The 26996-nt window shown below is 40.6% G+C and overlaps 1 protein-coding gene across 3 annotated transcripts in view; it reads right to left on the reverse strand.

Annotated features, from left to right (window-relative positions):
• Window positions 1-26996, reverse strand: part of LOC310634446 (ephrin type-B receptor 5) — a 155831-nt gene that overhangs the window by 83824 nt on the left and 45011 nt on the right. For all 3 annotated transcript variants that reach the window (XM_083352836.1, XM_083352835.1, XM_083352837.1), the window contains exons 4-5: window positions 21901-21965; window positions 19084-19780 (exon numbers count right to left, since the gene is read on the reverse strand). In XM_083352836.1, coding sequence (XP_083208962.1) covers window positions 19084-19780; window positions 21901-21965 — 762 coding nt within the window. The remainder of the gene's footprint in view (window positions 1-19083; window positions 19781-21900; window positions 21966-26996) is intronic.

The raw sequence follows: 26996 nt of genomic DNA on the forward strand, positions 1-26996 counted from the left end.
TTTATCATTATACTATTCACCAGCATTGGTAACAAAAGTGCAGAAAACCCTTTTATTTAGATTAAAATGGGCAACTTACATTTACAGAACTACACAGCAATTTTCCCCAGAAGATATCCTTTGGATTGCAATGTCAAATCCATGTCTATCGATAGCTTACATTGGAAAAACAAAACATCTACCATTTTTGTCCACATGCACATAAGTTTTATGTGTAAGAATTCACATATTAAGTTCCACTAAATGCTGTAATGAATTTTATGTAAAGATTAAGACTCACAAATCTCCAGCCTGATTTTTTTAAATAGTTTTAATAATTCTATTCTACTATAAGCAAGATATAGCAATCTCAGAAGGAGACAAGGATATCCACTAATCCCATTCCCAAAATCATTGTATCTCACCACCCTAGATAACACAGATAAGAATTATTGTTTCTGATTGCAGGGAGGTTTTTATTCATACCTAGTTGAATGTAGAGTTGCAGCCATATATAACATTTCAGTATAATTTAAATTAAAAAGGACAAGCAAGAGTCCCTTTGTCAACACACAGCTGAAGGGGGGGCGGGAATCCTACACACCTCATTAATGTGAATTGGGGCCATCTCCATTCAGAGGATGGAAAAGAAGTATCTTGCTATGATGAACCATACAAATTGTGCATGATTTTGTAGGATGCAGTGAGATAGGGGACTCCAAACCACTATACCTCTGAATGGAAATAACAACTCCCTTTTGAATTCTTTATATAAATAGTTGGATAATTTTACTGGGTCACTCACTCATTAATTAATTAATTAATATATAACAAGTCAAGACAAGGCAACATGATATTCTCTAGTCTAGATATTTTAAGCAGGAACTCACATTTCCCCAAGCCAGTAGTAAAGGCTTAAGAAAATTATAATACAATCTATTTGGAAAGCATCCTTCTGTAGCAAGGAATAGATCTGCACTCAAGGGAAGGACACATCATGTCATCATTTTGCTTCTGGCTGCTGTTTGTTTTCTTTCAGCTGCCAGGAGTTCTGGAAGTGTTGCAAGCTACAAATTAATTGCTACTCTGCTGTGCTATTTAAAGTCAAAAACAGCCAGCAACAAGACCCTCTTTGGGATTCAAGAGAACCAATTTCTGCCAGGATGCCAAGGGAAGCTCTAAGCAAGGGGGCTTTAAAGGCAGGCTTCCAAAGGAGGCTTTGGAGGCTTCCAAGAGAAGTATCTCAAGCAATTCAGATCTTCCCACTCTTTCTCAACCACTGCCCTCCATGGCCTGATTCATACAGCCCACTAAAGGTAAAGAGATTTTCTTGTTTTGGGCTTACTGTAGGGTACAAGCCCTGCCACTGACTTAGAAAGTTACACAAATCAGATCTATTCTTGCTTCTTCAACAAATGATGGTTAAACAAATTACATTTGCTGATTGCTTCCAGAAACTGGACTATTGGCAGTTTGGAGGAATTTGTTTTATGATTCTTCTATGGACTTCCATGTGATGATTAAAAAAAATTGAAACAGGTCATGAGTTAACTTGAGTAGAAGTTAAACCACGATGTAGCTCTGAACAACCTGGTCATCATCATTACTGCTGAACCACAGGGAGAAGCCAGACAAACTAATCATATTATTAGCTTGTGTGGGTCTGATCAATCTTTTAAAATGCCTCTATCATAACTGCAATCTGACAGCTGACATCTCCTATCCTATTAATTAGCATTAATTGGTAATATACCACACTTGGTATATTGTATCCAGTTTTGGTCACCATGATCTATAAAAGATATTGAGACTCTAGAAAGAGAAGAATAGAGAACAGCAACAAAGATGATTAGAGAACTGGAGGCTAAAACATACAAAGAATAGGTTGCATATCTAATTTTTGGAAAATAAGGACTAGGGTTGACATGATAGCAGTGTTCCAATATCTAATGGGCTACTACAAAGAAGAGGGGGTCAACCTATTCTCCAAAGTGCCTGAAGGCAGGACAAGAAGCAATGGATGGAAACTAAACAAGGAGAGAAGCAACCTAGAACTAAGGAGAAATTTCCTTACAGTTAGAACAATTAATCAGTGGAACAACTTGCCTCCAGAAGCTGTGGATGCTCCAACACTGAAGGTTTTAAAGAAGAGCTTAGACAACCATTTGTCTGAAATAGTAGGGTCTCCTGCCTGAGCAGGGGGTTGGACTAGAACAGGCATGTCAAACTCGCGACGTCACGTGATGTTGCGCGACGTATCGGAACTTTTTCCCATTGCCGAAAATGGGATGGGCGCGGTTTCTCCGTGACGCTCCGGCCTGCGGGCCGGCAGTTTGACACCCCTGGACTAGAAGAACTCCAAGGTCCCTTGTAACTCTGTTATTCTGTTAAGCTATAATTTAGTTTGCTTATTTGTGGCTCAATATGTTGTAGGACTCCAGAAAACTGTCACTTATTCGTGTTTTTTTTAAAAAAGTACAAATTCAATTGATTGCAGAAGGCCACTACACTGAGATCACATCCTCTGAATGGTATTTTCTTCTAGATATTTAAAACCTGGATTTGCTTTTGGGCTCCATGAGGATGAAGAGCTGGTTTCCCCAAGGTGAAGATCCACCTTTTTCATAATACAGTGAAGGGTGCTGAAGACATAGTTACTACATTCTCTTTTCAGATTACCTTGATAACATTTGGAATGTGCATCAGTCTAGCCCCCACCTGCCCCCAGTCATTCTTTCTGTTTACAGTTTAATTCCTTTCCTTTCATTCTTTCTTTCCCCTTCCAGGCTAATAAGGGGACTCACACTGCCAAGAGAACTACTTATAGAGCTAATACTGTTGAAACTTTTAAGGCAAAACATCTGCTTCATGAGGGGAGGGGGTGAAATATATGATCATGGAATAAGCCAAGTACAATCTTTTCTGGCCGAAAGGGAAATTGGAAAAAGATCTAAGAAAAAATAAGTCAATCCTGGCTTGGCAGGAAAGGGACCAATGTTACATTTAACTGCATCTCTCTCCACTACAGTTCCTAGACCAGAGTGGAACATCCCAGTTTTCATCTGATTTCAGTCTTCTGTGACATTCATGAACACACTTGGAGAAGGTGGAAGTATTTTTAATCAACTCATCTATCCTATATGATGAGAAAGTGGGCAGAAGTGGTCAGCTCCAACTCATGTTTTCAATGCTCTACCTCAGGTGTCTCCAAGCTTGGCAACTTTAAGATTTGTGGACTTCAACTCCACTGGTTGGGGAATTCTGGGAACTGAGGTCCACAAGTCTTAAAGTTACCAAGTATGGAGGCCCCTACTGTACCTGGAAGGGAAAGGTGACATTTCATGCAGAAAGCATATACTGTAATAATTTGAGCACAGAAAGCCCTTTTTCCTGCATTCTGTTGTTCTTTCTGCATATGATTTGAAACTGAGATGGAACTACAAGCTACACTGTCATTTATGGGTCTAACAGCATGTCCACTTCTCAAAAACAAATATGGCAGCACGATAAACAAACACTGCACATCACTTTATGTCAGAGCTCATATGAGGTTAACATATCAAATACCTACAGAATCAAAATTTTAGAAATAAACAACCAGACAGAGACAAATGGAAACACGTATAAGAAGAAACTTCTCAGGTCTCTAGACCTACTGCTAAATAGAGAAGTAGCTGACCAAAAAAAAATCTATATTCCAAAGGGGCAGCTTATATGAAGACAAGTGAGAACTAAGAGTTCAGTCTAACAGCATCTCCTTCCTGGAAGATAAATTGTTCAGACTGCAGAGAACCCCCTGATAGCTTTGTAGACCAGCTGTAACTAAAGTAATTCTTTGGCAACCAGTTTTGGTTGATATTGTAGCCCACTTGGCACCCTGCAGTACGGGACTCCTGTGAGGGAAAATTGGAACACTTTCCCCAATGGAACAAATGATGTTCAGTTATAGAAAACATGATACCTGGTGTCTACCTTTGGAGATTCCTGCCTTAAAACGCAAGCTGGGCCCCAGCATTTGTTTCTTAGTTATGGAATGCTATTAATTGGTTTGCATAGTCATCTAATCTTGTAGTAGATGTACTTTAAGATGTAAAATAAGTTAAAATAATTTCCTGAACCTTTAATTCATTCAAGGCTGGTTATTATATCTGTTGTTTGGTCCTTATTATACTTCATTTTAGTCCCGGTGAACAAAATCAGTCCCATTTGTTCACTGATGAGTTTTTAAATCGTTTGCATTTTCAGCTATCAAAGCAATGTCATCAGCATAATGCAGATTATTGATGTTTCTTGCTCCATTTTTAAAGTCACACTCACCTTTTTCCAATCCAGCCTCTGCCAATATACTGTTTATTCAGAATAATGAATGATTATGTGCCATTAAATCAATACTGACTTTTAGCAACCGTATAGAGTTATATTCAGTATATAGGATGAATAAATAGGGGGAGACTCTATATATGTTTGTTTTACTTTTTTGTCAATCTGGAGCCAGTTTGTTCTGTCATGTTCCATCTGGACTGTGGCTTCCTGTACAGATTTTCCTTCTGTTGCTTGCCATATTTCTGTATAGTTCATCAATTCCAGCAGCATTTTGACTTAGCAACAAACAGAGTACTGATCTAATTTCATCTTCTAGTAATAGAGGTTGTTCAAGGTATGAGGACCCAGATTGTTGGGGGCAATAAGCTGACTTTGTAATGGTGCCGCTTGGGGGGGGGCGAAAGCCATAATGGGCAGGCATGTACATGGAATGAAGGCTGCTGCTGGGCTTGTAGGCCGCCCTGAGTCTTCGGAGAAGGGCGGGATATAAATGGAATTAAAATAAAATAAATAAAATAAATCTTGGACGTTAACATTTCTACTATACAGAATTTTCAGGTATTCCTTCCATCTTTGCATAGATTTGAATCAGATACTATCTTGGCATCCTTTAGCACAGGAGTCCCCAACCCCTGGTCTGTGGACCGGTACCGGGCCACGGCAGGCCAGCAACTGGTCCACACAAAAAAGCAAAGGCCAGTCTGTGGGATGCAGGCAGCACACAAAACCACACACTCCCCAGTCCACGGAAAAACCTTTCTCCATGGAACTGGTCCCTGGTGCCCAAAAGGTTGGCGACCTCTGCTTTAGCACAATTTGAGGTTGGAACCTCCTTTTGAGTTTGGAGATCTTATGAATTTCTTTGTTCCTCTGTGTCCATTTTCAATGTCTTTAAAGATGTCATTGTAATACGCTTCTTCTTCTCTCTCTCTAAAATTATTTGTCGAATGCTTCCTAAGTTCTTTGTCTTTCTTGACTTTGGCTTTCCTTCTCTTCTTGGCGATTTTCACCATTTCTTCAGTCATCCAATTTGCTTTCTTCTGTTTCTTAGTTTTTGGCAATCTCTTTTCACACTTAACCCTAACAATTTTATTCCACAGTTTCTCTGGTTCACTATCAATAAGGACTTCAAAGCGATCTCCTTGAAAATGGTGGGTAAATGCTGAAGATCATATTGTGAAATATTGTCAGCTTTTTTCTTCTTCTAGCTTAACTTGGAACAGGTTGTTGTTGTAACTGAACTCTTCCCCCTTCAATAATATACTAAATTTGATTTATGTGGCCTCCATATGATAACACCCATTAAGTGTATTATATCCAAGTACTGTCTTCACTATATCCTTCCTGACAATAATTCCATAATTTCTTTTTTTCCCTGTCCTGAGTAGTAAACATTATGTTCTTCTAAATGAAATTGTCCAATTCTAGCCTATTTCAATTTGTTAATGCTAAGAAGTCAGTATGTAGTTGATTTGTTTCATCTTTCACTGTTGTCAAACTTTTTCACATTTTCATGCTTCTTATGTTTCATGTTTTCATTCTAAATCTGTCTTTGCAGTTTTGGTTTTTTTTCTCCTGCATGGCAACATCAGCAAGTAGAAATCCAGAAGGCTTTAATCTAGTTAGCTTATATACTGTATATTGTTAAAACCATGAAAGACTTCAGCTTTTTCTCAGTAGTATGTTGAGACCACCTGATTTGAGAAGCTCATCCAACACCATATTGTCAATTATTTCATCTCAACTATCTTCCATATGATTTTTTCTTGGAAAAAATCAGGAATGGTATACCATTGCCTTCTCCCATACAGTATGAAATTATGTCTTTGCCATTGACACTAAAACGATCATTTGCTTCCAGCATTTTCCTATATCGCTACTCCCCAAGTGCCTCCTTGCTTTAGTTGGATAGCAGGGATGAATGAAGTTCATGCCTTGGGTGACTCTGCTAAGAATGCAGCTCAGAATACACTCCCAATGGTTTTTGCTCATCCCTCCCAGGAAGCCACTTCCCCTAACCTATACCATCTCAGACAAATGATGTCTAGCCTCTTTTAAAAAATCTCCAGTGATACCCATGATTTCTGGGGGCAAACTATTCCACTGGTTAATTGTCCTCAGTGTCAGGAGGTTTCTCCTTAATTCCAGATTGCTTCACTCTTTGATCAGTTTCCAACCATTGTTTCTTGTCCTGCCATCTGTTGCTTTGGTGAATAACATGATCCCCTCTTCTTTGTGGCAGCCCCTCAATTACCATACTGGAATACTACTATCATGTCTCCCCTGTTTCTTCTTTTCTTTAGACTAGCCAAACCCAAGTCCTGCAGCCTTTCTTCGTATGTTATAGTCTCCAGGCCTTTGATCATCTTAGTTGCTCTTCTCTGATTTTTTCCCCCCAAACTCTCAACATCTTTTTTGCAATATTGTGACCAAAATTGGCTGCAGTATTCCAGGATTTTATAAAGCAGTACTAAGGATTTTATAAAGCAGTACTAAAACTCACGTGATCTTGACTCTATGCTCCTGTTTATACAACCCAGGATTGTATTAGCTTTTTTGGTTGCTGCTGCACACTGCTAGCTCACGGTTAAGAAATCGTCACTTGGACTCAAAGGTCCCTCTCACAGTTACTGTTTTCAAGCCAGATCTTGCCCAATCTGTACTTGTACCTTTGATTTTTCCTGCCTAAATGTAAAACTTTGCTTTTCTCCACATTGAAACTCATTTTGTTGTATAGGGCTCGTCGTTCAAGTTTGTCAAGATTTTTTTGAATCCTGAGTTTGTCTTCTGGGGTCTTGGCTACTCCTGCCAGTTTGGTGTCATCTGCAAATTTCATGAATTCCCCTTCAATGTCTTCATCTAAGTCATTGATGAAGATATTGAAGAGTATTGGGCCTAACACAGAATCTTGTGGTACCCCACTGCTTACCTCTCTCCATATGGATGTAGTGCCGTTGAGGACTACTCATTGAGTATGGTTTGCCAGCCAGCTACAGATCCATCTGGTGGTGATGTTGTCTATTTCACCTTTTTCTAGCTTACCAAGGAGTAGATTGTGGTCTAATTTCCTACTAATATTCTCTCTTTTTTGATAAGAAGAAACATAAAACCATGCTTCTCCTACAAAGCCAGTACTGAGCAAGCTGGCATATCCTGTGCATCTTCTGTTATGTCCAGATTATCCATGGAGAGGTTTCAATAATTCATCTCTAAGTCTGAAAGATAAATATGCAACACTGATAGATCCCTGCAAAGATTTTGTGAACCTCCACGACAGCTCTACCTTTACAGTGCTCTAATTGTTGTCATATAGTGCTTGCCTTTTGTGAACAGAAGCAGATGAACAGATTGCTCTTGGGATAAGGTAAAGACATCCTCAACCTGAGTTTGATTCCAAGGGATTGCACTCATACATTTTTCTTGGCAGATTTATGGAACTGCTTAGCCATTGTCTTTTTCTAGGAGGTGTTTTTTATTATTTTCTTGTCAATATTAATGTCAGCCCTCAAGGATGGATATATTCTCATGAGGTAAAATGGGACTAGGCATCATTATACATAGAAGCGCACAGCAGGGGTTTTTTTCCGGTACCTCACCTGCCTCAGGTAGGTCCAACGATAAAGCAGCAATTTCAGACATTATGGCATATGGCAAATTCTCAAAGGAAAGAAGAATTGCAACTTATTTTCTTGAATTCATTTAAATACTAAGACTTTAAAAAACTGGTATGTTAGAGCATATATGAAGGCAATTCGGAAATAAACCTCCATTTTGTTATCAATGACAGACACTTGCAGATACAGAACTTTTATTATACACATTAGAAAACTACAACATTACATTACTTTTCAACATATTTGCCATTCAAATTGAGGCACTTGTCATAACTTGTCATAGGGGGATGATCAAAAAGATCCCAAAGGAACTGCTTCAAAAATTCCTGGGTGTGTCTAGTGATTTGCGGACGAGCATTATCATGAACCAACACCACACCAGAAGTGGTGCCATAGAAAATCCCACCAAATGTGAAGATGCCAAAGGAGTACTGCTAGTGAAATTCATGGAGTGTGGTTCGACCATCAATTCAGAAGACAACTGTGAAATGTTACGAAAACTCAGACAAACTATCCATAACAAGCGTCGGGGCATGTTGACTTCTGGTGTGGTGTTGGTTCACGATAATGCTCACCCGCACACCACTAGATGCACCCAAGAACTTTTGAAGCAGTTCCGTTGGGATGTTTTTGATCAACTCCCCCCCAATAGCCCAGATTTGGCGCTGATGTTATGACAAGTGCCTCAATTTGAGTGGTGAATATGTCAAAAAGTAATGTAATGGTGTAATATTCTAATGTGTATAATAAAAGTTCTGTGTCTGCAAATGTCCGTCATTGATAACCAAACAGAGGTTTATTTCTGAATTGCCCTTGCTTGTACTATTCATAGGGGGGGGGGAAATACAGATTCTTCCAAATATGAACCCATCTTTACTTGATTGCGATTGTTCTCTATTATTCTACAATGTCCTTGTGTTGACATTAGATTCTAGATATTTACCTTGTCAGCTGTTGGTTTAACATAGCCACTTGCAGCTAAAGCTATGCTGCAAACTAACCTGAGTCACCAATTTCTCCAAAAAGCTTTCCCCACTCGCAGTCTGTGCCTGTGCAGCAACATCATATTGTGAAAGCTCAGTTTAATAGACTATCTGAAGAAGCGGAGGACAGAAAGGTGTTCATTAAATCCAAATGTATATAACTGAAATATCTGATGACCTAAACTGAAGCATATGATTTCATTTGTCCAGAGAGACTATAGAAACTTATACATTATTTTAGGAGTGAAGTTCAAATGCAGATGTGTTCCACTGCATCCAAGGTCCAGTCCATGAGGGTCTGTTAAAATGAGATTTACTGTCTGTGTCAGGAGTTTGTATATTTGGCACAGCTACTACTGAGCAAAATATGTAGCGGACAAGAAGAAGTTGCCAGAAGCAGCTAAGAGTCTTGAATTAGGGCTCTCAAGGCATGAAGGCCAAAATGTAATCTAGTGACATTCTAAAGCAGGTCATGGCAATTGATCAGTCAAGGAAGGAAATACTGAAATTATTTGACAATATGAATCTGTAGATGTTACCCTTAGCTCTATAAATAATGGATGGGTGGTTTGTTTTATTGGCCAAGGATGGTTTTATAGATAATGCAGTCACAAAGAATGGTTTACAAATTACAATGGCTTTGTTCACATAACACTGGAAAGTGTCAGCAATGTTTTTGTAGGTGTTGTACTTCTGTGTGTGTGTGTGTGTGTGTGTGTGTGTGTGTGTGTGTGTGTGTGTTTGTGTGTGTGAGTGTGTACACACATTCAAGACCTCTGCAGGCTGCAGGAATATGAATAGACTGAACTTTATGCCAGAAAGGTAAGAGTGAGATTTTGATTCCTCCATTGTTGCTTGGAATTTGGCCATTGAGTATCAGGGACATAATCCTGGGAAGATCTGGAGAATACAGAAATGGAAATCAAGTTTCCTTCAGGTTTCGAGACACCCATTAAACTATACCATAGATTAGCCTTGTGCACGAAGTCCAATATATTTCGCCTATGCCTGCCCCAGATTTTCTTTTCAATTCCAGTTAAACCACTTATCTAAGGGTTCATAAACTGAAAGGTTTAGATTCAGTGTTTTGATAATTCTCTGGCTGCTTTGCAGGCTTCAGTATACAGGACAAAATATCTCACAAATCCCACCATTTGAGGTCTTCCATACAGTACATTTCTGCCAAGTTAGTAAGCACCACTGCTAATTTACCCCAAAGGATGAAAAATGATGATGATGATGATGATGATGATGATACACGGGATTGTGCTGTTAGACATCCAACATGATATGTAAATCATCTGGGAGTAAGCACCTTTGAGCACACAAGTAAAAATTCAAAGTACTGCATTATATCCAAGTATTAAAGCCCCTTAACAAAATGGAACACAAATTGCTTACGCTGCAGGTTTTTCTATGTTGTCTCTTGGTCTGCTCTGGTGGTGTGTCACAGATGAGGAAAGAAAGCCTGGGGCTGGAGTTGAAATAACAGAAAGACCCCAGCTTATGAGAACATCTCCCTAAACTTTCCCAAGACCGACATTGTTATGTCTTCGGTTTTCTGCCTCAGGGCCAATCATAACCAGTGTTGTTACCCAGAGAAAGAAAGACGCAGTGTAATGCTAGAGAACAATGTTAATCATAGGAAATGTAATGGTAGGGAACAAGTTAGCATGTAAGACAAGGTTGTTGGTATTGGCAGCAATGTCTGATTCTGCCCACATGCGAGTTGGCAGCCGTTTCAGACTGTATCACTTCTGAGTCTGCCTCTTTGAACATGTATTTTCTTTCCAATCTCGAGTTAAATCATGTTCAGAATACAACCGTGGCCCGAATCCAACTGTCTAATTATGCAGGTGCTAACTAGTTAATCTGCAACCACAAAATCAGTTAGATAAAAGTAGGGTGGGTTTTTTGAGGGATGTGGGGAGAAGAAGGAGACTGCAGAGGATGATGAGGGAAAGCAAGAGATTTTAGCTTCTTTCAGCAAGTCCTACAAGTTCTGATTTCCATGAAGAAAGGAGGGGGGGGTCAAAAAATGATGCTGCTCAAGGGTCCCCATCTTCATCCTTGAAAATCTGCCAACTCCAGACTGAATATTTTTTGTTAATAAAAGGGGGGGAAAAGAGCAGCTTTTTTTTGGGAGCAGCTGCCAAGAAGACAGACTATTCTTTTATTCATTTGAAAGGAGGAGAATGTGGATTCACTTTCAAGCAAAGATTGCCACATAACACATGAATAGGAAACCCCCGCTTGAAAATAATACACCATAGTGAGGGGGGGGGGGAAGTCTACAAATTCAACCCAGATTTTAAGAAGAGTGGGAAGGGAAGAAGGGAGAGGGAGAGGGAGGGAGAGAAGGGGGGGAGGAGGCAAAGCAAGAAGCATCTGATGGTGGACTTAGCAAGGTCAAACTGTATCCCAAGGGAGGTGGAAGGGCTAGGAACACACTGTGGTTTGAAATGGAAAAGAAAAGAGGGGGAAAGGAATAAAGAGAGTTTAGAAGAAGCTGCCAATTGGCTCCCCAATCTCAATGCTAAACATCTGTACTACAAGTTGTAGGTAAGATTGGATTGCCTAAGCTCCCTTCTATTAATGCACCTTAGATTCAAAATGTAAACAAAGAGAAGTCAAAAGTGCCTTTCACCTCTTGCCTGATGTTTAAACATTAAAGTTTTGACATAATGTGACAGGCATAATTAAAAAATATGCTGGCTGGAAGTCAAATGGACTTCTCTCTTGCTCCGTCCATTTTTACCAGGAGGAAGACAAGTCTTCATACGTTCAGTATTTTAGATTTGTATTTTAGTTAAGATACTGTTGTTCATCTTACAATTAGAATATCTCCAAATAATTAAAAACTTTGAAAAGTACACCTTGGACATCTTTGACCAGAGTTTCATTTCTCATGTTATGCCTTTTTTTTTACACAGGATTGAGATTAAGCCTTTTAAAACAAATAAAAATGAGAACAAAATCTCATAATTTAAACAATGAAGACTAGATCATACTCAAGTCCCATGCGGAGATTAAGGGCTTGCTGAAACAAACATGTTTTGGGTCCTATCCAAAAGACATTGAACTTTGCTGGGAAGGAGTTCCAGAGAATAGGAGGAACCACAAGGAATGTGCAAACCCTCTCTCATAATTTCTGCAAATTCCTGCATGTAGAATTGCGTTTGGGACACTAATCCACAGAATAATTTTAGCAATGCAGCTCCAAAGCTCTGTTACAAACTCTCATGTTGTTGTTGTTGTTAATTGCGAAGTCGTGTCCGACCCATCGCGACCCCATGGACAACGTTCCTCCAGGCCTTCCTGTCCTCTACCATCTTCTGGAGTCCATTTAGGCTCACGCCTACTGCTTCAGTGACACTGTCCAGCCACCTCATTCTCTGTCGTCCCCTTCTTCTCTTGCCCTCAACCTTTATAAACTCTCATATATGCTGCTTATCCTCCTATTGCCTTACATACGTCCCATTCAGGAGCAAGGATTCTACTCTTAAGTAATGCCATTAAGATCTTCATTAGTTTGCATCATACTGAAGATCACTATCCATACATACACATCTTGCATTCAATTGGTAGTTGTTTGTTTTAAATCTGATAGTAAGATGTTTTAGCCCACTGTCTGTCTGGAACATTTACCTGCAATAGTAAATATGTCATTTTCACAGTGGAAGATTACTGCTTATTCAGAGCATTCACCATGCATGCACTCTTATTCAGGCACATATTTTTTTTACATCACAGGACTTGGCACTTAGACTTGAGCCTCCACTAATGATCACATTGGTCAAGAAGAGATGAGCAGGGACAGGACACTCCCAGTTTAAAAAAGAATGAAGCAAACAGTAATTAATAGTTAGGGTAGAAAAATGTCTGGAGCAGCTACCAATAATTTTCAATACATTTTGGCACAGAGCTTAAGCGCCACTACTAGAGAAACGCGGTAACATTTGGCTGTATGAGCACATTCTCATTTTGTTCATAGATAAGGGAAAACAGATCCCAATACACTGAAAGGAACTTTCTTTTAGGGAATTGTGCCCAGAACTGCTACCATATGTGATCATTGTATTTATATTATCATGCAAATAAAACTCAAGTAATAAGAGTTCGTATATTTAAGGGGGGCGAGATCTTGGGTTTTCAACACAGAAGATTTCTTGAAAGGAGGCAAGCAAAGTTATAAAAAACAGAAATGGTTTTGCTTCTACCCACTAAGCAAACACTGGTCAAATATTTGCAGTATTAATGCAGTCAATCAAGAAAGCAAGGCATCTGCTTTTCAACAGTCATCCACTACAAAGTAAGACCATTAAATGATATGTTTATTGTAATTATACTAAGCTGAATCATCAATTTTCTTGGAACATTTCCATTACCAACAAATCCCACCTCTCTTCTGAGAATGTTTCACTAGAGGATGTTAAAATGGTACAGGAAGCCTGTTAAGTACGGTTAAGTGAGCAAAATAACCTCTCTTTCACAGGTGCTCCCAGATGTGGGCTGCAAAATCCCCAATGATTGCTATGGCTGGAAAAAAATAGTTCTGTCACAGGTCTGCTGTGAAAAGTGTGATGGTTCTGGCAGTGCTACCTTTGCCTTCTTTCGGTGGCCCTTGATTTTACTTCATTTATTTCATTTCATTTATTATATTTGTATACCGCCCTTCTCCCGAAGGACTCAGGGCGGTGAACAGGGCACATATAAAAGTACAGAATACACAAATTAAAAAAGAATTAAATAAGAGCCCGAGCTAAAACAGTAAAATAATATAAAAATCCCCAATAAAAACCCCAGCACTTCCCCGTACTAATTGCATCACATTGCCGAGGTTGATTGAAATATATTAAACAGCTGCTTTGTGCAATTCTTCAATATCAAAGATTAAACCCTCTGACTAATCTGGAAATCACTGTTCTCATTCTCAATTTTCAGGTCCAAAAATAGTAAGAGGGGAAGGAAGTTTTTTTCCTGAAAATTGTACAAATCCTGCATAATGGCTGCTGCTTCTTTCTGTTTCCTGGATTTGGTGCAGAAGCAGCCCAGTTAACTAAGGTTCACACACTGCACCACCAATCTGATTTTTCAATACGATGAAAACCACTGGAGGTACATGAAAATTGAAAAAGAAAATGGGAGACTAAAACATGCGTGTCTCTAAGGCAGGACTCTTCAAACTTGGCAAATTTAAGTGTTGTGGACTTCAACTCCCAGAATTCCCAGCAATTATGAGAGTTGAAGTCCACAACTCTTAAAGTTGCTAAGTTTGAAAACCCCTGCTCTAAGGAGATTCAGAAAAAAATAATTAAAAAGCCAATTCTTTCTCATTAATGACTTCATTTATGGTGACAGATTGATATTACTAAATAAAAATTGCTATTGCCATGTCTTTCATGAAGGCCTTCTTGGATTTGAACTGTTGGGGTCTGCAATGACCATAAAGTTAAACAACTCATAGAATATTTCAACGCTGTCTAATTATAATAAGAATCATTAAAGCAATCTACTCAGTGTCATTGAATAGTTCTATTTCTATGCAAAAGTAATAATAATAATAATAATAATAATAATAATAATAATAATAATAATAATAATAATAATAATAATAATAATAATAATAATTTTATTTATATACCACCCTTCTCCCGAAGGACTCAGGGCGGTGAACAGGGCAAGAATAAAAAAAAATACAAAGTTACAAAAGTTAAAAAAGAATTAAATATATGCCCACTAAAAACAGTAAATACAAATATTAAAATAACAATAAAAAACTCCACCAATCCCCCATCAGGCCAGGCCGGCTTGTTCAAATAAGAATGCCTTTAGATCGCGACGGAAGGAGCGAAGATCGGGTGCCATCCGGAGCTCAACCGGTAACTGATTCCATAGCTCCGGGGCGCCCACAGAGAAGGATCTCCACCTGGGGGCCACCAATCGACATTCTCTGACCGGTGGCACCCTGAGGAGGCCCTCTCTGTGGGAACGCACAGGGCGAAGGGAAGTTGATGCCGGCAGCAGGTGTTCCCTAAGGTACTCCGGACCCCTGCCATGTAGGGCCTTAAACACCATTACTAGTACCTTGAATCTCATTACATTAGATTTAGATTAGATTTATTGAGATTTTTATACCGCCCTTCTCCCAAAGGGACTCAGGGCGGTTCACAGGGCATAAATATAAACACCAATACAAACATTAAAAAATAATTAAATTAATGCCCAAGTTAAAACCAGAATAATAAAACAAACCAATAAAAAAACCCAAGTACCCCCGTCAGGCCAGACCCGCTAGTTCAAATAAATGGGTCTTCAACCCGCGACGGAAGGATCGGAGGTCTGATGCCATCCGGAGCTCGACCGGCAGTTGGTTCCATAACGCCGGAGCACCCACAGAGAAGGCCCTCCCCCTGGGGGCCACCAGTCGACATTCCTTGACAGGAGGCACCCTGAGGAGGCCCTCTCTGTGGGCGCGCACAGGGCGGAGGGGAGTCGACGCCGGCAGCAGGTGGTCCTCGAGGTATCGCGGACCCATGCCATGTAGGGACTTGAAGATCATAACCAAAACCTTGAACCTTACCCGGAAGACAACTGGCAACCAATGCAGCTCACGGAGCAAAGGTGTAACATGGGAGTACCGGGAAACTCCCAAGACAACTCTCGCGGCCGCATTCTGTGCCAGTTGGAGCCTCCGAGTAGTCTTCAAGGGAAGTCCCATGTAGAGAGCGTTACAGTAGTCTAGGCGAGAGGTCACGAGCGCATGAGTGACCGTACACAAGGCCTCCCGGTCCAGATAGGGCCGCAACTGGCGCACCAGGCGAACCTGGGCAAAAGCCCCCCTAGTCACGGCCACTATGTGATCCTCCAAAGTGAGTCGTGAATCTAGGAGGACTCCCAAGTTGCGAGCCCTATCCACAGGGGATAAAAGCTCACCCCCCATAGAAAGAGGTGGAACATCCCAGGTGTCTCGGGAAGCCGGAATGTACAGCCACTCAGTCTTGTCAGGGTTGAGCTGAAGTCTGTTCCTCCCCATCCAGACCCGAACCGCCTCCAGGCAACGGGACATCACAGCGAGGGCATCACTGGGGTGGTTTGGGGTCGAAATAAAAAGTTGGGTATCATCAGCATATTGATGATACCCAACTCCAAAACCACGAATGATCTCACCCAGCGGTTTCATATAGATGTTGAACAGGAGAGGCGAGAGGACCGACCCCTGAGGAACTCCACAAGCGAGAGTCCTAGGGGTCGACCTCTGCCCCCCTGCCAACACCGACTGCGAGCGTCCCAGGAGATAGGAGGAGAACCACTGAAAAACCGTGCCTCCCACTCCCAATCCCCTGAGACGACATTAGCCTTCTAAGGGGCTGCAAAATTTGATTTTGACCCCTCAGAGCGGTGGTAGCTTTTCCTGTAAAAAGACATAGCTGAAAGAGTTGATCTTTCGGGGATCAAATACAAGGAACTGTCTAAATTGTACAGATAGCCCTCGATTTACGACCACCATTGAGCACAAAACTTTCACCATTAAGTGAGACATTTGTTAAGTGAGCTTTGCCCCATTTTACGACCTTTCTTGTCACAGTTGTTAAGTGAATCACTGTAATTGTTAAATCAGTAACATGGTTGTTAAGTGAATCTGGCTTTCTCATTGACTTTGCTTGTCAGAAGGTTGCAAAAGGTGATCCCATGATCCCGGGACACTGGCAACCATCATAAATGTGAGTCAGTTGCCAAATTTGTGATCACCTGACCCTGGGAATCCTGCAACGGCCGTAAGTGTTGAAATGGTCATAAGTCATTTTTTTCAGCGCTGTTGTAACTTCAAACAGTCACTAAATGAACTGTTGTAAATCAAGGACTAACTGTGTAGGAAAAGGTGTTTATAACAGTTACAGTACACTCTCAACTGCACTGAGTTGTGGAACAGGTCTGTGTAATATGGAAAGCTACATATATATTTATATTAAATTTCTTCATGTCAGCTCCCAAGAAGGAATGTATTTTCAAATAATCATAATGGTTTTTATACTTTATCTAGAACCCATTTAACTCAGATGCTTGACAAGGAGAGCCCACTTCTTTAAAGAATATCCTTAATGTTTTCACAAAGATTGAAAAATAAAATGCAAGCGATTCACACCTCAAACAAGAAGCAACCGGATAAAAGGCAAGCTAACCATGAGCTGAGGCATTCTTGATATAATTAAAATTCAGAATACGCTAGCAGCTAATATAGTATATATTTTTCTGAATTTCTCTTCACTGAATTTTTAAAAAAGATTTAAGTATGCTATATAGGAATGTTTCTAAAATACTAACTTGGCCTTCCTCAATTCAGATAATGCAAGCACTAAAGAATTACTATACAGCCCCCTCCCCAGTAATTTTGTAGTCCCCACAGTGAACATTCATTTCTAAAGCAGACTATGAAAAGGTTCCCTGCTGCTTCATCAAACAGCTATATTACTTTTCGTCACACACAGTAATAGATTGCGTATGTATCACATTCTTGGCTGGGAACAGAATGGACAATTGTAGGCTTCTTTTAGTTTGTCTCTTCTGGAGAAAGGACTTTCCTCACTGGTTTTAACTAAAAATTTAGATTTTGCACAAATATCAGCCATGCTTAAGTTTAATTGCAGCCAACATTAAAGGAAGAGCTGGTGCTGAGATTAAACTCCATTTAAGAAGGAACTTCAGATATTACTGCAGCTCTGTTCAGAGGAACAAAAATACTTGTCACTGGCAGTGGGCATGAAGCTCCATTGACCATGCTAGGTTCCTAGATTTTTCATTAAATTGCACTTCATCTAGTACTGCTAGCTGTTGCAGTGCAAACTTTGGGCAAATTACTTGGGGGAATCTGAAATACCAGTTCCCACTATTAAGTTGGGAGTACGGCAGTTTGGAATCCAAATATAGACAAGAAGTCCAGTTTAAAGAACTATGGTTTCCAGAAGGAAAAGCATGCACCAAATTTCACAATATGGGATATTGTTTGGGGTGGCTCAGTGGGTTAGGACCCTGAGCTTGTCGATCAGATGGTTGGCAGTTTGGTGGGTCGAATCCCGAGTGCCACATAACAGAGTGAGCGCCTGTTACTCATCCCAGCTTCTGCCAACCTAGCAGTTCGAAAGCACGTAAAAATGCAAGTAGAAAAATAGGGACCACTACGGTGGGAAGGTAACAGCGTTCTGTGCGCCTTTGGCGTCTAGTCGTGCCGGCCACATGACCACAGAGACGTCCTCGGACAAGCGCTGGCTCTTTGGCTTTGAAACGGAGATGAGCACCGGCCCCTAGAGTCAGAAACGACTAGCACACATGTGCGGGGGAACCTTTACCTTTTACCTGTAGCTATTATGGAATACATGGAATAAGCATAATAGTTTGGGTATCCTTCTAGGTTCACAACGGAAAGCTGAAAATTAAAGCTATTAGGAGAGCAGGTAGTTGTTTCTACTGTAAGGAAGGAAGGCAACTTTGAGCCCCATTACTGTACTACAAGTATGATTTTAACAGCTGCTGTTTACCTTCAGATTTGCATGGAAAAAAACAGCTAAGCAAAGGCTTCATTGCTGTTCATTTGGAAGACAATCCAAATGCCTGTCCCAATTTTATTAAGGAGAGAAAAAGGGAAACATTAGGTTAAAACCGGGACTGCCACTCAGATTGATAACAAACTAGGATCAAATCTGAAAAGTTCTAGTAGCTTGGAACACCCAGAGGGCACCCACACAACTTAGATTAGGGCTAGATATTATTTATTTACTACCAATCCTCTATTTTTGTGGCGCACCTAGGTTGTTGGACAGAGGAAGAAGTGGTTTTCTCCATTTGCATAAAGAATAGGGAGACACAGGCTACTAAAAGTAAAACCTGGCTGGCAACATTTAGAGCCCAACCAACAAGGCTGAATCAAACTCATAATCTTTTAAAGAAAGCCACGGGATTATACCAAATGTGATTTGAGTCACCCCAAATTGACTCAATATAAAGATGAGGAAAGATTACAGAAGCAACTCAGACAAAAGCACATTGTATATGTATGTTATATTCACGGGAGTTTAAACTTTGTTTTTCACAGGACTCATTGACTATCAAAGATATTGTGGGTTTCTATTCCAAAGAGGTTGACCTGAAAAATGCCAGGGACACTCCCTGGAGCATCTGTATCTTACCTTTGCAGATTCTCTCACTGTCCATAGGCTCATAGCCGGCACGACAGGCACATCTTCCAATCGCCACCATCCACTCGCCTTCCCCGTTGCAATGCAACTTCACTCCAGAGGAGCCAGTACTGCTGGCTTCTTCCGCATCAGCCACACAAGTTCCTGGTGCCTCCACCAAAGAAGTCCTCTCACCTCCCGCAAACGTCTCCGGGAAAGAGGCAAAACCTTTCACCACTGCAGGGCATTTGTAGAAGAAAACCTGGACAGCCACCAGAGACATGCAGGCCCCAGAGTCTTGAAAGGCCAAATAGAAACCCCTCTTCGTCAATGGCCCAAAGCTTCGCACCTTGATGTTCATCTTCACCACTTTCCCAGAGCTATCCACCTGAGAGAAGCTCTCATCAGCGGCAATTGTATCCACTTTGGTCCAGGGGCCCTCGTGCCACTCCGGATGCTCGGCAGTGGCTAGGTCAGTCTCGGATTCATGATAGTAAAGGGTAAAAGTCTCTTTGCAAGAAGAAGCCACGGTCCTCATGCTGGCACAGTCACGAACAGAAAAGCGGAGGCGTATGTGAACTCTGTGGGCTCCACGACGCTCTATGAAATGAGTGCGTAGCCAATTATTCTGTCCCGGCTCAGCAACATTGCATACCTCAAAGGTTCGGATCAGATGCTTCCTGTCATCCAAGACACTCACCTCATCCCACTGTATGGAGGGGGAAGGGAATGGAGGGGAGTGAAGGAAAAAGAAGACAAGCTGGAAATGTAAATCTGGTTATATAGTTCTCAGGTGTAAAATAACAGTGTTATTTTACACCTGAGAACAGCCACCTGGATCCTGCCACAGAAAATATTACACAGATTTGGCCTAAATTTTAGTTCCATCATGTTTAGAAGTTCCTTGGGGATAATATGAGATTAATATTACTTGGTTTCCTGACTCTCAACACTGAGTGCCTTCCTTAATCTATGTCTTGTAGAGGAGCTCAGGAACATTTCTTGGAATTCAGTTGCACATCTCTCTTCTGCTCACAATCATTTGTATGACTTTTTGAAGGGGGAAGAGGGAAAGAAGAGGAGGGGGAGGAGGGAGAAGGGGAGGAGGAGGAGGAGGAGGAGGAGGAGGAGGAGGAGGAGGAGGAGGAGGAGGAGGAGGAGGAGAAGAAGAAGAAGAAGAAGAAGAAGAAGAAGAAGAAGAAGAAGAAGAAGAAGAAGAAGAAGAAGAAGAAGAAGAAGAAAAGAAGAAGAAGAAGAAGAAGAAGAAGAAGAAGAAGAAGAAGAAGAAGAAGAAGAAGAAGAAGAAGAAGAAGAAGAAGAAGAAGAAGAAGAAGAAACAACAACAACATTGGATGAGAAATAGGTCCAATGGCAATATGTTATGTTACTTAAGGGTTAAATGGCAACACTTTTCTGTAGCAACACAAATCTAGCAAAGAGAACAATAACACAGTTGCTTGTTTCTGAGCTTCTCCTTCTTAAGGGAGGTAGAATTCATACTCACAAACAAAGAGAGCAAAATTTACTGAACATTTTAAAAAGATGCTAGTACCTCCTAATTTCTTCTATCATTCAGCCTACAAAATGGTCAAAGGGATCCATTATTTCTTAAAAGAATGTTTAAATAATTTTTAAAAAAATAAAAATCAGCCCATGGCAGGGTTTTTTAATTTAGCTAATCAGGGTTAGGCAACCTTGGCTCTTTTATGAGTTGTGGACTTCAACTCCCAGAATTCCTGAGCCAGCAGTCCACAAGTCATAAAAGAGCAAAGTTGCCTACCCCTGAGCTAGGTTAACAGAGAGCAATTGGTATATACTAGCATCTCATCTATCATTTTGGCTACAAGATGGAAAATAACAGTGCCTGCACCTTGTTCTTGTACCCTAGAATCAAGGGGGAAATGGACACTTTTTTGAATAAGCCTTTGAGTTTCCAAGAACTCTTTGTCAATCAACAAAATTAATAATCCAGGAAAAAATGCAGAGCGTGGGCATAGTTTAAATATCTTGTATGCTTTTATCTTCTACTGCCCATTCATTTCTGAATTTTTAATGAAATTCTGAAGCTTGCATTTGTTGCCTAATAAAAATTGCTTTAATGAGACATTTGGATTCACTTTTTCTCAGACAACACTCCTGATTTTGCTCTTCTTTCAGTATTCATAAGTCTTTCCTTTCTTTTCTCTTCTCAACAAAATCAGCAGGGGGAAAAATAGCATAGAAAGACAGAGAAATAACACTACACAACAGGCACTCTTGTGCTATCACCCCAACTAGAAAACCTATCGCTAAAAATGCTACGTTTCTCTTTCAGTCTGGGGCTACCAAATGAGTCTGAAGACCAGACTCTCTTTCACAAGTATAATTAGCATGGAGTTAAGAAACACCTTGGAGTCAAGGGAACACTGACAGTGCATGGAGTCAAGGGAACACTACAGTATATCAACCCAAACTAGGGGGAAAGTACAATTATTCAGCACTCAACACTGTGGCTCTCTGACAGTACTTTTTACAATGCTCCTTTGAAGAAGACAAATCTAATCTATTGCCTTTTGTGGATAGATTATGAGAAGAATCCTGTATTGTCTCCCCTTATGGTAATAGTCCAAGACAGAAGATCCAAAGTCTTGGCAGAAATTAATAATAGTCAGAAAGAAAAGCAGTCAACCCTTTCTAGTTTTCTCCATTGACTTTGAAGGGGGATACCATCTGAAATCCCAGCCATTACACCTTGGTTTCTCTGTGTGTATTTGTTGTGTGCAGAGCGCATTACCAGGTTTTGAGAGGGTGGCCAATTTTCAGCAAAAGAGAATGAAGGGAAGCACCTACCCCATCAGGAGGATGGGCGGTCCATCCAATCTCAGAGGTCTCACCTGTTGTATCCAAAAGGATTTCTGTTGGAGAGATAAACAGATAAAAATGATGGTTTTAGGAGACAGTTCCAAATGACAGCTAATTCCTTCCTATATCATCTCCTGAGGGCAGGCATGATTACTAGTCTCAAACAAGATCTGCTATCAAATATGGGATCTGGGCTGGGGGAACTATGAGTTTGTCAGCTTTGCAAGTGATTTCTTGCAAGTCTTCAGGCATGATATTCATTTAAGTGGTTTCATCCATTACATGCAGCTACTTCATACTTTGGGAATGAGTCATATGTACCACATTTATTACCTATTTCATTTCAATTTCCACTGAAGAGCTTATCTGCAAGAAGCAACTACTGAAGATTTTGCTTTTACAAACATCGAATTCTTCTTACATTACCCATTCACAAAGTCATCATCTTCAAGACAGAGCTAGTACCTGTCTTATTATATTTTCTTCTTTTGCTGAAGACTCCAGCAACAGGACAAGGCAGCTTAAGCTCACTGAAACATGTTTGGTTCCTGAAGTGCACTGTGACAACAGTGGAGATCAAAGGCCCCCTCCCCCTTCCCTATTCTTGTGCCTCAGTTAACACTTAACAATAACTTTTGAATGATTTTTTTAAAAGACTTCTTTTCAGAAGAGAGACCAATGATTGAACAAAAACTCTTTCAAGTTATTGAGTAACTTCATCCAGAATGAACCTGTAAACACAGGTTATATCTCCACAGAAGTAGTGTAGCAATTAAAGCTGTTGAGCAAAATGGTGAAGAGTTACAAAACATAGAATATTGTGGGGAGGTTTTTTTGTTTTGTTTTTTTGTTGAAATTGTCATACTTAAAGTAAAAACAAGAGAAACTATTTATTTCCTAGAACTTCCAGGAATGGCTATTCCTTGGTGCATTCTGTCCTTGGTGGTTTGCTTGCAGACATTCCATTACCTGACTGGGCAACATTATCAGTAATAGCGAGGGTGAGGTTTGCTCCTTATTTACATACAGTTCAGCCTCAACTTCTCTTGGCAGGTATAACTCCTATTTGTGTCCTCCAATGATCTGGTACTTTTCTACAAATCTTTAATTTACAGTAGAAACATACCAGAAATTTGCTGGATCAAAAATCTACTCCTAAAACATATTTGGACCACCAAGTCCACATCTAAGTCATTTTGGGTCAGAAGTAGAAGAACCAGTCTACAGGACACTGTCACACTGGTCAAAGGACAGAATTGTTCTTCTCCTGCTTATTGTGGACCATACTGAACAAAGGGCAAGAAAGAAATGCCCTTACATAGGCTGGGCCAGCTTCTAGAATACAACCGAAATCAGGTATATATGTAGACCTTGCCCATCTCTAAACCTAGGCTTCCCTTTTAGGTTTAAGTAGCAAGAGCTGGCTTAAACAAGACATTATATGTTTCAGCAGAAAGATATTTTGGATCAAAATTAAGCCAACAAAGTAAGTTTTGATTTCAATCAAAATGGAAACTTTATTTTGGACAACCAACTTAACATAATCATAGACATTTTATTTAAGGAAATTTTTAGCGTGGGAAGTGAGAAAGAGAAGGACAAACATTTGCTTCAGTGCCTTGCATTCTGCAGCTGGCCAAAGTGATGCTCCCCAGATGGCTTGTCTCCAGTGACCCAGGTATTATTTTTGAAGAAATTGAGAGACAGAGAGCACACGTTCATTTTTCATGGGCCAGCAAATACATACAACCTGGGGCCGAGAGGGATCTCCTCCAATAGGGGATATTTAAACAACTAGCTTGCATAGAAAGGAAGGACACATAAAGCAAGTAGACTAGATTCCAAATGATAGGAGCTACTAAAATGGTTCGCAGATGGGGAATTTAAACAGATCAATTTCCCTTCTCCCCATCTTTCACATTTTTTGTACTGCACGAAGAAATAAAAAATGTCTATGGAACTGGGAAATCTCAGGACTCTGGAATCTTGCATAGGAAAATGAAGAATTTTGGTACAGTGGCAAAGCAAAGAAAAAGAAATCTATCACACATTGAGATAGAACGGTCTGATTTAGGAAAGTGGGATCAGTTGTTGCAGGCAGGACTGAACAGATTACCCTAGCGTCCAAAATTAATTTAAAAGACATGGTTTAAAAATATACATTAAAAGGGGGGGCTACAGTACAGGCGGTCCTCGTCTTAACCATTCATTTACTGTAGCAACTGTTCAAAGTTAAAGTGGAACTGAAAAAAAAGAGTTATTTTATTTATTTATTTTATTTTAATTCCATTTATATCCTGCCCTTCTCCGAAGACTCAGGGCGGCTTACAAGCTTAGCAGTAGCCTTCATTCTATGTATATGCCTGCTTATTAGGGCTTTCACACAAACCCCAAGCGGTATTATTACAAAGTCAGCTTATTGTCCCCAACAATCTGGGTCCTCATTTTACCTACCTCGGAAGGATGGAAGGCTGAGTCAACCTTGAGCCTGGTGGGATGCGAACCTGCACTAATTGCAGGCAGCTGGTGTTACTTAAGGAGGCATTAGTCCACTGCTCCACCAAGGCTCTTACAACTGATCCTCACATTTATGACCATGGCAGTATCCCCATGGTCACATGATCAAACGTTGAGTGCTTGGAAACCAGCATGTTTTTTTTTTTTTAAATTCCATTTATATCCCGCCCTTCTCCGAAGACTCAGGGCGGCTTACAAACTTAGCAGTAGCCTTCATTCTATGTATATGCCTGCTTATTAGGGCTTTCACACACACACCCCAAGCGGCATTATTACAAAGTCAGCTTATTGCCCCCAACAATCTGGGTCCTCATTTTACCTACCTCGGAAGGATGGAAGGCTGAGTCAACCTTGAGCCTGGTGGGATGATGATTTATGATGATTTATGATGATTGCACCATCTCAAGGTCATGTTTTTGCCATTTGCAACCTTCCCAGCCAGCTTTTGACAATAGAGTCAATGGGGGAAGAAGCCACATCCACTTAACAACCATATGATTCACTGAACAATGCAGTGAATCACTTAACAACCATGGCAAAAAAAAGGAGGTTATGTGATGGGATGTAGCTCACTTAACAACCACTGTGGTTTGGAAAATCTGGTCTCAGTTGTGGTTCTAAGCTGAAAGCCACCTATATTACACACAGCTGAATTTGTTACAGGTTTCTATTAGAGGTTTTTTCGTTATGGAAAGTTGCATAGAAAACATGCATGTATTTGTGGAAATTGCACATAACAAGACTTTGCCAGTTTTTTTTAAAATCAGAAAAATGTAATGAAATGGAATAATATATAAATCCATCCAATGTAAATTTAGATTGATTCGATATCTCAGGCTCAGCTGACAAGCACTGCTCTCCGTAAGTCTTATCTTTTAAGGCATTTGATTTTTAGATGTTACTTTAAAATATATGTGCTTATACTGCACTTGCTAGGAAGAAAAAGAAAATATTGCTGACCATCTAGAACAGGGGTGTCAAACTCAATTTCATTGAGGGCCGCATCAGCATTGTGGTTGCCTTCGGGGGGGCCGGGTGGGTATGGCCAGGGTGGGCGTGGCCTACTGGGTGGGCGTGGCTAGAGTGCGTATGGCCTACTGGGTGGGCGTGGCCAGCTCTACATCGTTCGCATCAAGGGTGCCTGTGGGGGCCTGGGCAGGAGTGGGACAGATCTGAGGGTCTCTGGCAGAAGGAGGGTCTCTGGGCCAGGGCCAAGGCAGTGGGGGCCGTTCCCTCACTGTTTACAGGATGGCTTCGCGGGCCACATGAAACCACTTCACGGGCCGGATCCGGCCCCCGGGCCTTGTGTTTGACATGTCTGATCTAGAACAGACATGTCAAACTCGCAACGTCATGTGATGTCGCACAACATATCAGGACAGTTTTGCCATTGCCGGCAATGGGGTGGCCATGGCTTCCACCCCATGACGCATCGGGCCCACGGGCCGGCAGTTTGAAACCCCTGATCTAGAAAATTCCCAAGTAGGTAAAACTACTTTATCATTTTTTTGTTGGTCCTGTTTTGCTTCTGAATTAATCGGCTTCCAGGTACTCGTGTTTACTATTAAAAGATTAGAATATTGATTTTCTTCTCCCTCTGTTCCTTAATATTAACCTCAGCATCCTTCATCAACATCCTGACCATATACTGCTCCACTGAGCTGTCAAATAGGATAGTCCTCCTTAAATTAGAGCAGGTGTATTCTTCTTACCCACTCAGATATGACAGAGATTTAGGTTAATGGCTCAGTTTAATTCAGACTACTTTAGGACAGAGAAGGTCATCTTCATATCCTTGTCTGCCTGCACGGTAACCCCTTGAGAAAATGGAAAATATATTTGGAGGCTAACTTTTTTATCCCAGAGAACAGCCCCTCTGCTCAAAATCAAAACAAACTTAACTAAAAAGTCAGATCACACCCCTCCAATTTGCAGAACAATATATACAATATATACAAGCATTCCCACATTAGCAGCCATAACTGGAACTGGCAACTTTTTCACTAAACAAAGCAGTAACTCTGTGATATCACAACTGTGCTTATTAACTTACATCAGCTTTCCTTTGCTTCACATTCATGCAAAGGTCATAACTGCAAGGAATGGTTCCAATGTTACTTTTTCAGCAGGTCATTACTGTAAATGGGCACTAATTCTTTTTGATTTTATTCTTGAATTTTTCTTTGTAAAACAAAGTTATAAACATAAACAATATTTTTAACCCTATGAACCTCTTTCAGACTTGCCCCTTTTTCTGGTTTGTCCCATTTTCCCCCCCAAGAAAATCACTTGCAAAGCTGTCAGACTTCTAGTTCCTCTGTTGCCATAGATACTGTGTCACTCCCAGGTACAGTATTTAAAACAAACATAGGCTCTAGTACCTGCCAATCTAAATGGGCCGTGGCAGTCAGGTATGTCTGGCTGCCCATCAGGAACTCTATCAATGTACCAATAGAAGACAATATAACTCAGGGTTGAAATATGGGGTCCTTGGTGCCCTCTGAGCTTGGTTGTTTTCTTGCAGATTTTTCCATTATTAAACTAGGTAACCTCATCATTAGTTCTAG

Source organism: Vipera ursinii, assembly GCF_947247035.1.
Source record: "Vipera ursinii genome assembly, chromosome: 2".
Lineage (NCBI taxonomy): Eukaryota > Metazoa > Chordata > Lepidosauria > Squamata > Viperidae > Vipera > Vipera ursinii.